Genomic DNA, 16,421 nt, shown 5'->3' with positions numbered 1-16,421 from the left:
AGGCGTGGAAGGAGTTGAGATGTCTCTCTTGCTGATGATTACACGAAAACAAAAACAACTGTCGATTCCCTGGCCAGCCAGCTTGCTGGGACATTTTTATAATTCTTGTGCGATGTTGCTGGAGATCTCCAATTAGCCTCAAACTGGAGCTCGCAGCTTGTGTGTGAAACAGGCAGCTGCTGGCACGCAATCTTCCCTGAAGTTGTTTCCTTTCCTTTTTCCTGAGATTTAGCGAAGGGGGGGAAGGGGTTGGAGTCACATGGATACAAAGCTTTTGATTAATGTCCAAGTCTGGGCTGCTGCGGAGGCTTTCCAACCTCTCAGCTAACAGGGCGAGCTGGGAACCAGTGACCGCTCGTTTCCTCCAGGCTGTCCCCCCTTCCTGACTGGAAAGGCGCACGCACTGGGGTGGCTCCTTGCCTCCGGACCTCGGGCCGCTGCTGGAGCTGGGTGAGAAGGGACCGAGGCTGCTGCGCGGCTGGGGACCGGCCGGAGCCCGGCCCCGCTATGTAACTTAGCGGGGTCTTTTGTTGTCCTTGTCCGCAGCGCAGTGCCGGGGCGCTCGGGCACGCTGCCTGCAGCCGAGAAAGGCGCCGGGCTGGGAGCACCGTCCTTCCCCGCTGCACCATGACAGAGGAAAGCAAAGGGGAAGGCAAGGGGGAAAGCGTGAAGGACTTGGAGAAGCAGCTTCGCTTGCGCGTCTGCGTCCTCAACGAGCTGCTGAAGACCGAGCGGGACTACGTGGGCACGCTGGAGTTCCTGGTGTCGGTGAGCAGGGGGGGCCTCGCCTCGCCCGGCGGGGCCGCGCTCGCCGCGCAGCCGCTGGTGCGGGGCGCGGGGCGGGCGGGGAGCGGGGCGGGCTGCTGCTGGCCGCGGGACCGCGGGGCTCGCAGCGGGGGGGGGGTCTTCCGCCCCGAGCTCTGCGGGGCGTCCGCTTTTGCCGAAAAGCGACGGAGAGTAACAGGTTTTGAAATAGCTGGGGAGGGGTCGTGTTGTGTCGTGCCCCCCCTCCCCAGCCGCTCTCCTCGGAGAGCCTGCACTGGTGACCTCACTTAAACGCTGATGATCTCATTTCTCCAGGCAGGGAAGCTAAGGGGGTAATGTGTTTGGGGTCAGGTCTGCCTCGGGTGTGAGGGCTTGTGTTCCAGGGCGCCGTAGTTCCATTACTTGCCTTAGTCCCTGAAAGAGGGCGGTGCAGGGAGGTAAGGGGAGGACAGCGGGAGTGCTGGTGTGCAGCAGCTGCCTGGCATTAAAGCCACATGTGGTACAGGGTCAGCTGGGAAGGTAGCAAGTTCTGGTGAGAGCACTGTTGGAGCAGCTTTAGCTTCCCTTTACGTCTGTCAATGTTGCTAGGTTTATTTGTGGCAGGTAATACCCTAATCAGACCGGCAGCGGTTTTCACTCTCAAAAAGCCAAAATGACAAATTATTATAGAACGGATGCAGGTAGTGTTCATTTGCACATGGTCTTGACAGCATCGCTTTAGGACCCTGTTGAGATAAATATGTCCAAATCAGCTGCATAAGTTAAAAGATTTCACAGTAGCCCCCTCGTACTTTTCTCTCCTCCCCTGTCCTGCTGAAGAGGGGAAATCCTTCAAACTGCAAACTTCCTGCTTTGCTGCCTTGAGATCTGTGAACTTTCTGCTTATTATCATGAAAGAGGAAATTCTCAACTTGGCTGTCACAGGGAGAATAAAAGCACAGACACTGGCGTGAAATAAGATCTGCAGAGTAGCTTATTTTCTCCATATGTTTATCCTCAGCAGAACCATGAAAAATGGTAAATGGTCCAATGTGTTTTCTTTTTTTTTTAGAAAAGAAGTTTAACACGTATGTTTAACAAAGTGACCGTGTGATTATGCTTTACTTGCTTCCATTTAACAGTCAGATTTTACCTATTGTAAAAAATTATCTATCCTAAGGGAATGTTCTTCAGTATCTTCAGCCTCAAATTTGGTGTGTGTTGGTCTTAGATCATTTCAGCAAATTGAAATAATTTGTAATGTCTTTAATTTTGGACTCTACATTTTAAGACACAACAGATGTTGATGTTTGAGCAGTAAGTGCTCAGCTTCTTCTAAAGACCAGACCGTACACATTTCAAGTTGCATCCAAATACTGAATTCAGTAATAACTCTTTTTGCACTTCGGATCAAGATGATCTAAATAAATTGTATGGAGAAAGGGAAGAGGGCTGGAGTCAAATACCTGGTTCTGTGTAAAGTTTTTCTTACTCATTAATGGTTGCAAACAGGGTTCAAGTAACAGTTCAGAGATTAAGCCTGTCAGAGGGAAATGTCATGTGTTCTAACTGTGCTTCAGCCTTGGTTTCAGGAAACAACTTCTGAGCTTTCCTTTGGCCTGCCTGATAGGACTGCTATTGAGAGCCGCTGTGGTGGTGGATTTATAAGGGCCACTGGACTAGGACCAGTATGGAGACCTTCACACTTACTTTACATAAGGCATCAAAACTGTCATTGTATTTGTTCCTATGGTTACTTGTTGATCTGGAGGCTAGATCCTCTCATTTATGCGTCTTAGGCTTATGGCTGGTTCCCTCTCTTTTTATTAAAACCATTATCAGTCCTAGGACCAGCTCTTCTGAGATACAAACACTGTCCCAGTTTACTTTGTTTCACACCATGAGGTGGTTTTGGGGCCCACAACTTGGGTTCCTTTTGGATGCAAGTGATCTGGAAGGTTTTCTGTAGGAGCACATCTGTCTGCTAGTGAGCGTGCAGTTCTTGGGACTAGTCTAGAGCTAGTCTGAAGTGGCCTTCCCACCAACAGTGTGGGATCCCAGCACTTACTATTTCTCTGCCCAAACCTTACCCTGTTTTCCAGGATGTCATGTGAAAGTATAGGCAGCCTGAGGGGTTGAAGTTCCAGTAAAAGTTAAGAGTTAGGCTTCCAGGTTGCCTCAGTTTGTTGTAGAAACCGTGTTTCCTTTTTGACTGAGAAGCTGAAGCTATTTATAGTCTTTGTAACAGTCTGCACGGAGTACCTGCAGTTTTTACTGTAGTTAACAGTAACAGAGTATTCACTTAGATAAATGAAAAAACCCTGTGGTTTCAGGGTTAGAGCCTATTTCTTCTGCTGCGTTCCAGAATGTAATCTTTGATGATGTGTATGGTTCATGCAGAAAAATACGTTAGGACTTGTGTAGTAGCGGTGAGCAAGACAGCTAACTTTTCACCAATTTGGATTGCAGTTTCCATTTTGTATATATGCCCTGTTGAGGAGGCAGTTAAATTAAGGAACAGGAAAGTCCGGATTTCTTCAATTGATTGTTCTTGCATTGGAAAGGGGCAGGATATAATTGAAGTTTGTGTGGAAGCATGGCGTACATCATACCACACATAACTCATTTTCCTGAGTACTTCATGAGATCATATGGAGTGAATTGATAACGTGCATGACCCCTTTGGCTGAGGCAAAATTACACTGTCGCAGTGGGCAATATATAATACAGACAGGAGTGAAAGGGACGCATAAGCCTGATTTATCTGAGTGGTGGGAGAAGGAGGCCTCTGTTGCTGATGCAGTCACGTTGGAGAAATGGGGCTTTCCCTGGTACAGCTTGTGGCTCGCTGGAGAATGAAGAGATTATAAGGAGCAAGTGGCTTTGCTGGTGTGCATCAACATGGGAGATGCTTTGCTGGTCTCACTGCGTTGGAAACATGTCTATTATACGTTACATTTATTCAGGTGCTTCAGTTTATGTTAAAAGGAAAGAGTGTCTCACTGAGGACAAATTTCTGGTTTTTTTATTTAGAGTATTCTTGTTGCCCTACTTCTCTGTGATTCTTCGTCTTCCAGTTGTCATGAGTGTAGTGAGAAACAGCTTTGTTTGTGTGTTCTGTCAAAAGTCTACAAGGCTATTAAGTGCAAAGCAAAAGATTTAATATATTCATTATTTTATTAGATAATGTAGCTGAGTAATCATTCCCATGTGAGTTCATTCACCTCTTCTTTTTGGCTTTACGCTGTGTAAATACAGTGTATTGCTTTTAATTTGCACTCATCACAGATCAGGTCTGAGTGGAAAGGTCTTGTTGTATTAATATTATTCTTTCAGATCTCCTAAATCTTCCAGTAATAAACTATAGTAGCGCAGTATGTTGAGACATCAGTAATACTGAGCAATAACAATTTTGGACCCATTTGAGTGAGTTATGTAAACATATGTGAGGTGGATAAATGAAATCCACCAGTAGTTGCAGCAATGTCAGAGGGAGGAGGCATGCACAGGAAGTTATGAAGAAAGGCTTACACTTTTCCTTCAGATACTTCATTGTAACATTGAGTGTCATTGCCATACCAGAGGTTTTGTTCTTGTTAGCATTTAGCATTTCTTAAAAGAAATAAATCTAGTGATGGGAGAATTTACCTAAGGTGCTAAAATGTCTTTGAAAACTGTATCTACAGATGGAGCTTTTGATGAGCTACAATATAAGGTTTCTGTTAAAAACTATTCATACTTTACTGGCTAAATTAGCAGTTGGGATTTTTCTGCTGCTGGGTGATCTCGCTGGTGATCATATCATCTTCCTATGGCAAAATCTTTGTTTTCCAATTAAAAAGAAGCTGTACTTGCAAGGATAGAGGAGAATCTTTTTGCTACCGAAGTGCACTGTCTGGAGTGGAGAGAAAGCAACAGTTGGTGAATATTTACATGTCATCCGATTGTGTAACTCAATAAGTAATGCTACCTTGAGCGTTCATGGTAAAGATGCTCTTTAAAAAAATGTTGTGACTTTATCAACATATACCTTAGCTATTTCATTCTTTACAGCAAATGAGAAAGCATGTGTATTTACTGTGCACTGTGTAAACATAATGAAAATTTTGTATTTTGCTCTATAAGCACAGTTAGCTAACTAGAGTAAAAACTACATAAACTTTACCATGATTTTCATTGATCCATGATTTTTTTCTGGAGAATTTATTTGAATTTTAATGACTTTTTAAAAAATAAGTTGCGGTGGTTTTTTATATTTGTGTACTGTTTTCATGTAAGGTTTCATTTACTGTATAAATCAGGGTACTCACCTGAACCCTCAACATAGCAGTAGTAAAGAAACGAGTCAAACTGTGGGTAGAAGTTGCTGAGAAATTAATAAGTATTTAACAGTAAAGAGTTGCCAAAAAGTGGCTGGCTTAATTTGTCACCTTGTAACTTGGTGTAAGGCTTAGTTTTTATAACAGCGCTTTACATTGACTGACTGGCCAGTAAAGGCAAACCAGGCCATAAAGAGCTGTAGGATGCAAGTACGCTGCAGGGAAATAGGCTAGACACAATAGTAGGCAAATATATATGTGTATGTAAAAAAATATATATGAAAATGTATATATATATATATATTTGTGAAAAATTTTATTTTGAAATAAAAATTGGAAATGTAATGGATCTGCTGCATTTGGTACTTCAGGGGATATCCACAGAAGTAGAGTTTATTTTTCTATGACAGGGATTGTTTTTCTGGGCAGTTTCATGTTCTGACAAATTTGACGTTGATGGGAATAGAAGCAGATGTTGGCACTTGTGTAAGCCTTCCAAAATGCCGTGGCCTCAGCTGGGGTGACTAGTTAGATCTTGAAGCAGCTGGGTGAAAAAACAAAGCCAGTTTATTATGTAGACTATACTATGGTTTACAGAGTCTCTCCTGTGAGTATATATACATTTGTGCCAGTTAGCTTTCAAATCTTAGTTTAATTCCATTAGATCCTACTGTACTATCTTCTCCCCTCACTTCTGCTTGCACTAAAGTGAAAAAAAGGGGTTCGCTTTCTTTAAATGTGTGCCCTGTTAAGGGAAGCTGAATCCTTGCTTTTCAATAGGCATAAAGAGATCTTGTTTATAAAGTTTGTTGCCCAGCCTTCTCAGTGGCTGTGCGACTCCTCAAAGATCTGTATTTCCCTGCCATGCTGAGTCTTTCCTTTCGCTTGGTTCAATAGGTATTTCTCTGGTTATTGAGCAGACCATTTAGTTGCACAAGTGTAATTGAGACTCCAAGTAAACTTCAGTCAAATTCAGTGTTACTCACACTGACTGGCAATAGAGGATTTATGGCCTGGATTGCAATTCCTGAAATGGTCATGCTAGACGATGACATTAGGTGTTGGGCCTTTCACAAAAGAACCATTTTTAAATGATCTTTTCTGGCTGTAGTTTGATACGGTAACAATGTGTGTGTGTTGTTTCTGTGTGTATGTGTATATATCATAGAGTATCTCAAGTTGGAAGGGACCCATGAGGATCATTGAGTCCAAATCCCTGAACGTGTTATATGTATATCTCGATTACAGTAATGATTAGTGACTTCATAATGGTTTGCATAATTGCATTTATATTCTATAAAAGGGATTAAATGAATGGAAGGGAAGGGTTTTAGCTGGCTGCATTTTTTGATAAGGTTATGTGATTTCCTTTCTCTTCAGAAAAAGAAAAACAACATTCTATGGCTCCTTCATCATAAAAAGTCGAAAGGAAGTGCAAACACAATTACCATAGAAAGTCAATATCTTTTCCATTCACTTCCAATTTCTGCTGTTTTTAACTTGCTTAAGTGTTACAAAAACCGTGAGTGTGGTATTCTATTCTTATTTGACTTTGCTTGGCTATATCAATAGCACCACCTGTGGTCTTTATCAGAGTAACGGTAACCACTTAAAAGCTGTTTATTTCTTTGTAACTCCTGCCCCCAAGGTTGAATGCTTGCTTTATAGAACGGATTAGCAAGAAAGATTATTGGGGTCTCTACTAGCTAAGCAGAGAGTTCATGCAAGGTATGGCAACAGCAAAAAGTAGAGATTTTTCAGAAGTTTGGAAGCATAGGGAATTATACTGCATTATACTCTAGACAGATGTTTCATACTTTTCAGTGGATTTCATTTTACTGCTCCCAGTTGTACCTAGACTATATTGTGAAAAGCTGCTCTTTAACAGGAAAGGTTCAGCTGTTTGTTTAGCTGCTCAGTGAAAATAAAATACTGAAAGGAGAAATCTTTGTTTCACAGCACTTAAGAAACTTTTCTGTTCCTAAGACTTACTGTAGACTGAGACACATCATGCTGAAGACCATGATATGCTTAGAAATGTTGTACAATTTCTTGATTTATCTGTATTTATAAATATCATCATATTTGCAGTATTCCATTTATTCCTTTGCTCTGCCTTATAGCTCGGTGCTGACTCTCCTGCCACATACCTTTCACAAGTTTGTAATATGAGGTGCTAATTCAGAAGAGACTACTTGGAGGGGACCATCAATCAATAACTCTAGTATTAAGTTACTCCGTGCAGACTAACACTGTTGAATAGTATGCTGTTTGCAGTAATTTCAAAAACTTATAGAGACATACTTTTCAACCCTCTTCAGTAGTGATTTTTTTCACCATTTTAAAGCACCGAGTACTTTGAAATGATACATTCCAAGGCTGGTTTGTATTTTTCTGGTAGGGTTAGCAAGAAGAACAATTTTGACAAAGATGTTGAAGGCAGAGTTAGTATTATACTATAAGAGAAACTGAGAAGTTCTTCACATTGGAAACCAAAAGGAACTGAATTTTGGCGAAAATAAACAAATCCAAACTGGCTATGGTTGTCCTAAGATACTGATGGGGGGCAACTTCCCAGTCTGTAGGAGGCTGTAACCATGTGTCTGTATGTTAAGTACATGTCCCTGTTTGGAAAGGAATTGGGCTACTCATGAATGAAATACAGACTTGAATAAGGTAATCTCAGTTAATAATTAGAATGATTTAGGTTCTATCTTTTTATACAAGTATCTTGAATAACTTCGAATACCTATGTACTCATGCATATTCTTTTTCAGGAATTTTGTTTAAATGTTTTTGCTTTAATTCTGAACTACATGCATATTGGTTCAGTTTTCTGTTTTGGACTGAGCAGGATTATGACTGTCTTTGGTGAATAGATTGTCTGTGTTGGTGTGGGACTCAAGGGAGAGCTTAGGGACAGGTTGCTCAGGAAGAATACAAAGACATGCAGGAATGGAGATAGCGAAGTCAAAGCTCAGCTGGCATTGAAATTAGAGGTGTGAAGGGCAATGGAAAGAACTTCCATAAGTACATTGATAGCAAAGGAAAGCTAAGGAAAATGTGTGCCTACTGGTCAGTGGGGCAGGGAGCCTTACGAAAAGGGGACATAGGAAAGGCTGAGTATTCCATGCTATTTTTCCTGGTGTTTTCACAAATGAGGGTTTTTCCTTAGGCCTCTTGAAGCTTACTTGAAGATTTTGTGAGAATGTGTCATTGCCTACAGTAGAGGATGGCAGAGTTACAAACTACTTGTGACAATTAGACATACTCAAGTCTAAGATGAGATGGGATGTGTGTGAGCAAGCTGGCCAATGTCAGTGTGAGGCCTGTCTGTCATCTTTGAATGGTCATGGTGACTGGGGGAAGTTCCCAGTGACTGGGAAAATGCAGATGGCAAACCTAGCTTCAGGAAGGCCAAGGAAGAGGATCTGGGGAAATGCGAGCTTGTCAGCCTCACCTCATTCCTTGGGGAGGTAATGCCGTGAATCATCTTCAAAACCATTTCCATGCAGCTAATAGAAAGGAAAATGATTAGAAACAGCTTCTGGAGATCTATCAAGGGTGAATCATTCCTGGTTAACCTGATTGCCTTCTATGAGGAGATGACTGGCTCAGTGAACTTTGTGAAAGCTATGGATATTATTTGATTTAACCAAAGTCTTTGCATGGTTTCACATAGTATCCTTACATCCAGATCTCATCAGTTTGGACTGGGTAAATAGACAGTAAGTTGGGTGGGAAACTGATGGATCTGTTAGACTAAAGGGACAGTTGTCAACAGCACAGGGTACAAATGGTATCCAGTTATGGGTAGTGTCCCTCAAGAACCAATGCTGTATCATGTCTTCAGTAACGTTCTGGATGCTGGGATAGGATGGTGCACTTTGAGCACTCAGATCTCACAGGGTGGGGTACTGACAGTACTGATGGGTGCCTCATGAAGTTCAGTGAAGGCAAATACAGAGCCCTGTACCTGGGAGGGAATAACCCTGTCCACCAGTAGAGGCTGGGGGCTAGGAAGCAGCTTTACAGAGAGGGCTCTGGAAGTGCTTGTGGACAAGAACTGGAACATGAGTCAGCCGTGCAGTCTTGCAGTGCAGAAAACAATCAGCATCCTGGACTGTTTTAGCAAGGATGTCACCAGCAGGTCAAGGGAAGTGATTCTTTACCCTCTACTCTACAGTTGTGAGACCTTTGTGGCATACATTTTGGTCTCCATAGTTCAAGAAATAAATTTACCTACTGGAGCAAGTCTAGTGGAGGGCCAGCATAGTGAGGAGGGTCCTGGAGCATATTACTGTGAAGAGGGGCTGAGAGAGCAAGGTTTCTTCAACCTTAAAAAAAGAAAGGTCAGTGGAATTTTTATTGTTGTCTGCAACTCCCTGATGGGTAGATATGGAGAAGATGGAGCCTCATTCCTCTCAGAGGTGCAGTGGAAGAAGGAGAGGCAACGGAAGATGGGAAATTCCAATTCAATGTGAAGGGAAAAAATATTATTTACCTTGAGGATGGTCGAAAACTGGAATAAGTTGACCAGAGTCTGTGGAATAATAATCTTTATTTTGTTCAAAGCTGAACTGGGAAAGACTGGGCAACCTGTTGTAGTTGATATTGGTTTGCTTAAGCAATTGGGCTAGATGAACTCTGGAGGTCCCTTCCAACCTACATGATTCATCCATTTTGCAATTTATTGTTGGTATGATGGGGAAAAAGACTGTCTTGAAGTTTCAGCTCTTCAGGACAGCAATTTTTTCAGGTTTGCATCTCTACTTTGTTTCCTTTATCCTCTGAAATTGCAGTACAGATGGCCAGGCTATACTTCTCAGAAAACAAATATTCAAAATCCAAGAAGAAACTCAGATGCAAAGATTTTTTTTTTCAACTGTATTATATTTACTCAGGAAACAGATAACCTGGCACTTCTGTAATATTTTCTATTCAGAGAGATCTCAGTGCATCACTGTCATTCATAAATCAAATCTGAGTAGTTTTACAAATGGGAAACTTGGAGACAGATCTTGATTTTTGGGTCCCAGTGGAAGTTAGTGGCAGAGCCAGAAATATAATCTGATGTCTTGATTCCCAGTTCAGTAGTCTGACAGCAAAGCAGCCCTTTCCCTTTATGTATAATTAATGCTAGAAGAATGGTTGTCTACTTAAAATGTCTGAGAAACTGCAAGGATAATTCTTCAAAGCCAGCTTCATTTTGTGTCAGCTTTATTGCTCCTATGATTCTCTCATGGACTGTTCACAGCTGAATTTCTCCAGTTGTAGGGATAGAACTGAGATACTAGGGGATGACACTTATTTTAAGTCCTGTGAGACCTCCTGATTCTCATTTATGCTCTTGGCAGCCTGATTGCCATGTCACCTGGCATACCTTATGAGCTTTCAACTTCAAGGCTGGTGAGCATGAGTTTAGTGTAGGGGAATGGGTAGGAGAAACAGCTAGAACTGAAGAATAGTGGAAAGACCAGTAATATGATGTAGTAGGGTAGATTTTCTTATTTCAGCGTCAGTTATGTGATGCAGGCCCCCTGACAAAATGATAATACCTTGCTGAATGGAGCAAAATAAATCATCTACTCCTTGACCTTCCTAGGGAAGTTTTATATGCATTCTCACTTCAAAATTAAATTTAGCTGTAGCTGCTGGTATTTGCACCTGGAGTTTAAATACATGATATGTATTGATAAGTTTGCTTTCTAAATACACTTTTGCCTACTGTAACAACTACAGCAAGTGACCGGTAGCAACTGACAGGTGAATTTACAATAAATAAAGTTTTTTGTATAATTTGCCCTGTGAAATATACTAGTAATTTCTCAGGCTGTTTAAATGGAGTCATTCCTAGAGTGAGAGATGAATATGTTCCTACATGTTGACTTAACAATCCCAGCCTTCTTATACTAAATCAAACATGATGTGACAGAGGAGCAACAGCAGAGATGGAATGCTCTTAGAGAAGCCTCAGAAGGTAACTTGCTGCCCTACCCAGTATCCATGTTAGTAACGTGTCACAGTGTAGCTCAACAGTAATGTGGTAATGTATTGGAGAGCCAAGTTGTTTGAGGTGTGTGCCTGGTGTCTTCTGTGATGTTCAAAAATGAGGTGTTAAGAGCCCCATCAGCGATATAAATAAATTGGAATAGCGTGGATTAGTCAAGAGCAATCAGCAATGAGGCTGAATAGGAAAGGAGAAACAGGCTGCAAACATGGAGACTGTCAAGGCCAGGATGAGTTATCCATGATGCTTATGCAGTTAATCCTCATTGTAGCTAGTTAGGTATGGGCTGGGCCATTGGAAATTCTCTGTACTTGGGACTGTAGACTCTTGGTAGATAACAAGGATGTTTTCATTTGTATCACAAAAAGCAATATAGAGAAAATATAATTGGGTAGTGGCTGGTCAGAGCCACAAGGCTGGCCAGGTCTGACTGGTTGAGGTACAATGATTAGTGTCATGTACTTGGCAGTCTGAGAAAGAAATCTGAAGGTGACCCTTTGGAATATGTGTGTGGCTGTGACCTCTGAGTCCCCAGCTGAAATGGCTGGGGCATATTTCAGGAACTGTAAGCTAGAAAGAAAGACTAAACCACAAGAAAGTTTTCTTACTTGGTCTAGAATTGTGTTTATACTTGTACTTGTCATAAATGTCTAGTTTTTTGAAAAGCCTAATTTCTTTGCCTTACTAACTTCATGAAGTTGTGCTTACAGAAAGCCTTCAGTGACCTGTATCTTGGGGCTTGTTTAGGCAGGGCTTGTTGGCAAGTAGTGAAGGGTGAGTTTGGTAGCCAGTTACCTGTACTGGAAAGACTACCTTGTAATAGGCACAAAGTGGTGAAGTAGACGAGACACTTTGAGATGTGTTCAGTGGCAAACCCTGAATCATCTGTATCTACGTCCTGACAGCCCCCCACCCCCAAAAAAGTAACAGTTCAAAACATGATGAATGTGTTTCTAAAACAAAGCTGGTTTTATGTTATTTCCCTGCTAAAAATTGCAGATTGGGAATTAAGTTAAATACTGATTACTAGGTAACAGCATTAAAGTGGAGCAACCCCTGAAGTAATTCAGTAGTTTTATTTTCTTTAACAAAAGATACCATAAGAGTCATCAACTTCCCATTTTATGTTATTGAAATAAACTAGAAAGTACCAGATAGAAAATGGAAGAATGGCAAGCAAGATTCTTCTTCCCCTCCCCTTAACACACTTTCAGGATGCTCTCAGTTCTTCTGTGAACTTAATTTGCCATGTTTTTACTTTTTAATCCCTATTATGACATTTTGAAAAAAAATTGGGCACTAAAAGCACAAAGCTGTAAAGTTTAAATGATGTGCTGTATAACAAAGTGATTGATGCCTGGGATGCTATGAATTTGTGTAACAAGATTGGAAAATCACTTCATTTTATTGCTTAGTATGTGCTAAGTTACCTTACCCAAGGAATTTAAGCATATGGTGTGTCCACATGCCTAGAAGAAATAGCATACAACAGGATGCTTTGAGACAACATCCTCAGATTCTGTAGTGTGAGCATGGTAAAGGGAGTTTTAAGTGTGTGTTTTTGTTTTGTTTTTTTTTTTAAGTGCTTTGAGAGTCATAGAGGCATTTGAGATTTAAACAGACATGGAAGCAATGGAAGCTCTAGTGTATAAGAACTGCTTTCATTAAGCAGATAGCAAAGGTAGAGGGAGAGAAGAGTGGCACACACCTGTAGAGTTAGTGTTTTGTCTCTTGCAAAATGTTCATTGCTGAATAGTTCCTATTTATCTTTTTATTGCCTGTGGGGGAGACTTATTCTGTAGAAGCCATATAAAGCAGGAAGACAGTAAATATGTCCTGATTTGTAGAATGCCTTTGTAAAAATGGCCACCCTAAATTTATAATGATAGCTGTTTCCTTCCTTCCTTCCAGTGCCTGCTGATATTTGTTCCTGAAAGCTTATAAAATACCACTTAAAAATGAACTTGCAGTATAAGATAAAGACCTAAAATGAGAGGTGTTGGAATTGCTGTGCTAGATTTAGTAATAGGTTTACCACAGTAAATTTTTTATAATGGTTAGTAGCATTACTTAAGGATGGTGTACTTCAGGCATGAATGGTTTGGGGGCTGTCTCTACTGGACATTGTGTATGCAGGGTCTGGATGTAAACTAAGTAATCTCTGAGTTTGCCTAGTTTATTTTTGTACAGTTTATATTTTTTTTGGCACCTGTAACTTCTGAATGTGTTTCCCACAAGATAATCTCTTTTGCTCATTTTAAATGTCCTGCCTGAAAAATTCACTATGTGCTTGCGTCACTATTTTTCTTGTTAGAAGTCCAAGTCTAATTATTCTTGTTATGAAACCCTTTTCACGCTTCTGATCATCTTTCAGACTCCTTTGGGATGAATTCTTCTGGTGTCAGTATCACTGATCTTCACTCAAGTTTTGTTCTTCATCTTTTTCACAACACTCTTCAGAGGGTAAAAATTAAAACCCCCAAATATGTATAATAGATGTTTGAGGTACTGAGTTATATTTTTTCTTGTACCAAAAGATGTTAAAGAATTCTGTTTATCCTTCTTCTGCGAAGTGTTATTAGCACATTGCTTGGGCCCTGCTTTCCTCTCTTCATTTACCTTTGAATATTGGAAATGGTATTTTTAGAGATACGGGAACATGCTTGAAGTATGAGTTGTAGCTGCCGTTTGATCCTTCAGACCACTCTGTTTTGCAGTGTGAAACAGTATGTGGGGAAAAGTTATGGAAAAGAGGTCTCAGTAGAGGATAAAAGTAGCCAGCAACAGGAATAAATGTGAAGAATGAGAGGTGTGAGATTACTGGAGAAACTCTGCTTTGGAAACCAGGGGGAGGGAATACTGGAAATGGAGGAAAACTGCACAAACGAGGCAAAAAGGAAAAGGGAATGGTTACTGGTTCTTCTAAAAATGAAAAAGCGCACAAAACCCCCTTTGGAACATGTCAAGTATGTGATGAGATTTCCTCATACTGTAGTATTTGTGTTAATAAGACAGGCATCACTGTATTTTGCAGTGCTAAATTAAGTGCCACTTGTGGTCTCAGGAGTTAACAGTGTTGGATGGCAGAAGGGAGTGTGACAAGCAATAAGGTAGAAATGTGGTTTCTTAGATATCTTCAAATACAGTCAGCTTGAGGCGTGAAAATATCATTATTTTGCATTTGGTTCTTCTGTGTTTATTTTAATTTATTTTATGATGAAATAGGAAGTTTCAATTATTATTAAGAGATAATTGAATTTTGTAATTAGAGAGCAAAATGTGAGCTGTCTTTAGCTGATCTCAAGACTTCCAGGTTTTCAAGATGATGTGACTGATTTAACATTTGGAAAGTGACAAGTTTTAGATTGCTTTATAATGTTGGAAATATTGTTGACAGACTTCAGATCTTTCTGTGTGTTAGAATGACAGAGGAGACCTCTTAAACGGAAGGATCATATTTGCTGTTTTCTCTAAGTAGAAAGGCTCATTTTCTAAGATGTTGATTCTGTAGTTCAGCTACACAAAACCACATGTAACTACCATTAATAATAACATTGGAATTAATGAATGGAAATTAAAATATTAATTGCATGTGGTTACTGCATTTCAATATGCTGTAATATACTTGGAAGAATTCTTTATGTGGAGAGGGGCAGGAGAGTGAAGACCTGATAGCAGTAACTTTTATTTTTGTTTAAGTTTACTCCTCATTCATTTATCTCTTCGACACTGTGAGATCCTGTTTATTAAGAATAATGCCTGGAAGTTGGCAGTTATATTCTGAATGAGTGTGTCAATTTCTTCCCATATGCTACGAGGTTGTCCCCACAGGAAACAAAGGGACTTTTTTCCATGTTTAGTTATACTGAACTGTTATAATAGTCAGACCGGACAGAAACAATGGGAAGGAAAGTTTCCTGTTTTCCGCAGATACTGAAGAATTCTTTGGCCCCAAGGAAGGCAAAGCTTTCTTCAGTCTGAGTGTAAATGCACAAAGAACTGGTTTTCATTAGTGTATGAAGTTGCTGCGATTTCTATTGAAAAGCAGTGGTTCACTCTATTAAATGTTTTACAAGGCAATTTACTGTCTGTTCTACCTGTCTTGATTACATTTCAGTACTTGCAGTTAGCAATAGTAAATTACAGCAGGGAAGGCTTAAAACTTCCCCTTAGAAATGCTCAAATATATTGTGCTGTGGTTAGAATGCTTTTGGATAGGTGATGAAACACAATTATTTTAAAGAATCCTCACGTTTGTGTGCCTACTACGGACCTGACTTTGACATCCTCAAAAGGGAAATGGAGGAGAATATGAATAGCAGACTTGAAATCTTTTCAGAATAATAAAATAACTGCAAAAAAGAACTGTGCTTTGTTTTTTTATTTTACTGTGCCAGGACAGAATTGGGGAAGGCTGGTAAATCAGTGTCTCAGCAAATACAGTGATGAAATTTTCATGTGAAGCTGAGGATAATTTACGCTGACACTGCTGCAATATAAGCTGTGGTTTTCCATAGGTAGGAGAGACAAAGCATCTGACCCTCCAAAACAAAAACCCTCAAAAAACCAACCCATTGCAAAAGCCCTTTATGGTGAGATTCAGCCTGATGTGTTCATAAAAGATTGCTTGTCTTCAGATTTCCTATACATATCTTACAGAACACTCCCATGAGTTGGTAGAGATGACCTTCAGTCATGATTAAAGCTTATTCTAGTTAGAATACATGAAGATAAATGTTTAACAGGAATCAATCGTTTCATTCAGTAGACCAGATGAAGAAACTTTTGCTAAATTGAGTAGTTACTGCTCAGTCTTGGTAAATTCTTAACTTGGATGTTGTAATGGAGTTGTCAATATGTACAGTCACATAAAACATAGGTTTTCCAAATTTGCTTGCAGCACACTTCACTGAGAAATGTTTTCGATAACAAGATCCTTTCAGACACTTTTCATGGCTCTGAGTCAAAATTGTCAGGTGAATTGGTAAAAAGGAATTGCTTTTTACTTTCTGAAGCTTCTCCTATTTCTGTGTCAAACCTGCTTTGGATATAAATGTGATTTTACAGCAATTATCAATGTCAGTGTTATGTAAAATACTCTTCTCGTGACGTTTAAAGTGATTTTATGTAGATTACTGTATGGAATGTGTGAGTCAGTGTTGCTTTCTGCTGGCAATTGTATCATGAAAATGAAGTTAATTTGGGCATTTTGTGAGAAATGTGTGCTGAAAATACATTTGATTAATTAGTTCTTACCTGTATTACAGCAGCTTCCAGCACAGAAATTGACAATGAAGTTTTGCACTTGTAGCTTTTACTACTACTACTACTAAGAGCTAGATTTGGAT

The 16,421-nt window shown here is 40.2% G+C and overlaps 1 protein-coding gene across 2 annotated transcripts in view; it reads left to right on the top strand.

Annotated features, from left to right (window-relative positions):
• The first annotated feature begins 294 nt into the window (after positions 1-294).
• Positions 295-16,421, top strand: part of PREX2 (phosphatidylinositol-3,4,5-trisphosphate dependent Rac exchange factor 2) — a 180,906-nt gene continuing 164,779 nt past the window's right edge. The window contains exons 1-2 of one of the 2 annotated variants that reach the window (XM_055799729.1): positions 295-450; positions 547-768. In XM_055799729.1, the coding sequence (XP_055655704.1) occupies positions 628-768 (141 nt within the window). In that variant the 5' untranslated portion in view covers positions 295-450; positions 547-627. Of the gene's footprint in view, positions 769-16,421 lie in introns of both variants that reach the window. The other variant, XM_055799728.1, reaches the window with a different exon arrangement.

The sequence above is a fragment of the Falco peregrinus genome, chromosome 3 (assembly GCF_023634155.1).
Source record: "Falco peregrinus isolate bFalPer1 chromosome 3, bFalPer1.pri, whole genome shotgun sequence".
NCBI lineage: Eukaryota > Metazoa > Chordata > Aves > Falconiformes > Falconidae > Falco > Falco peregrinus.
The sequence above is the reverse complement of the archived record's forward strand: the minus strand, read 5'-3'. Positions and strand labels throughout refer to the sequence as shown.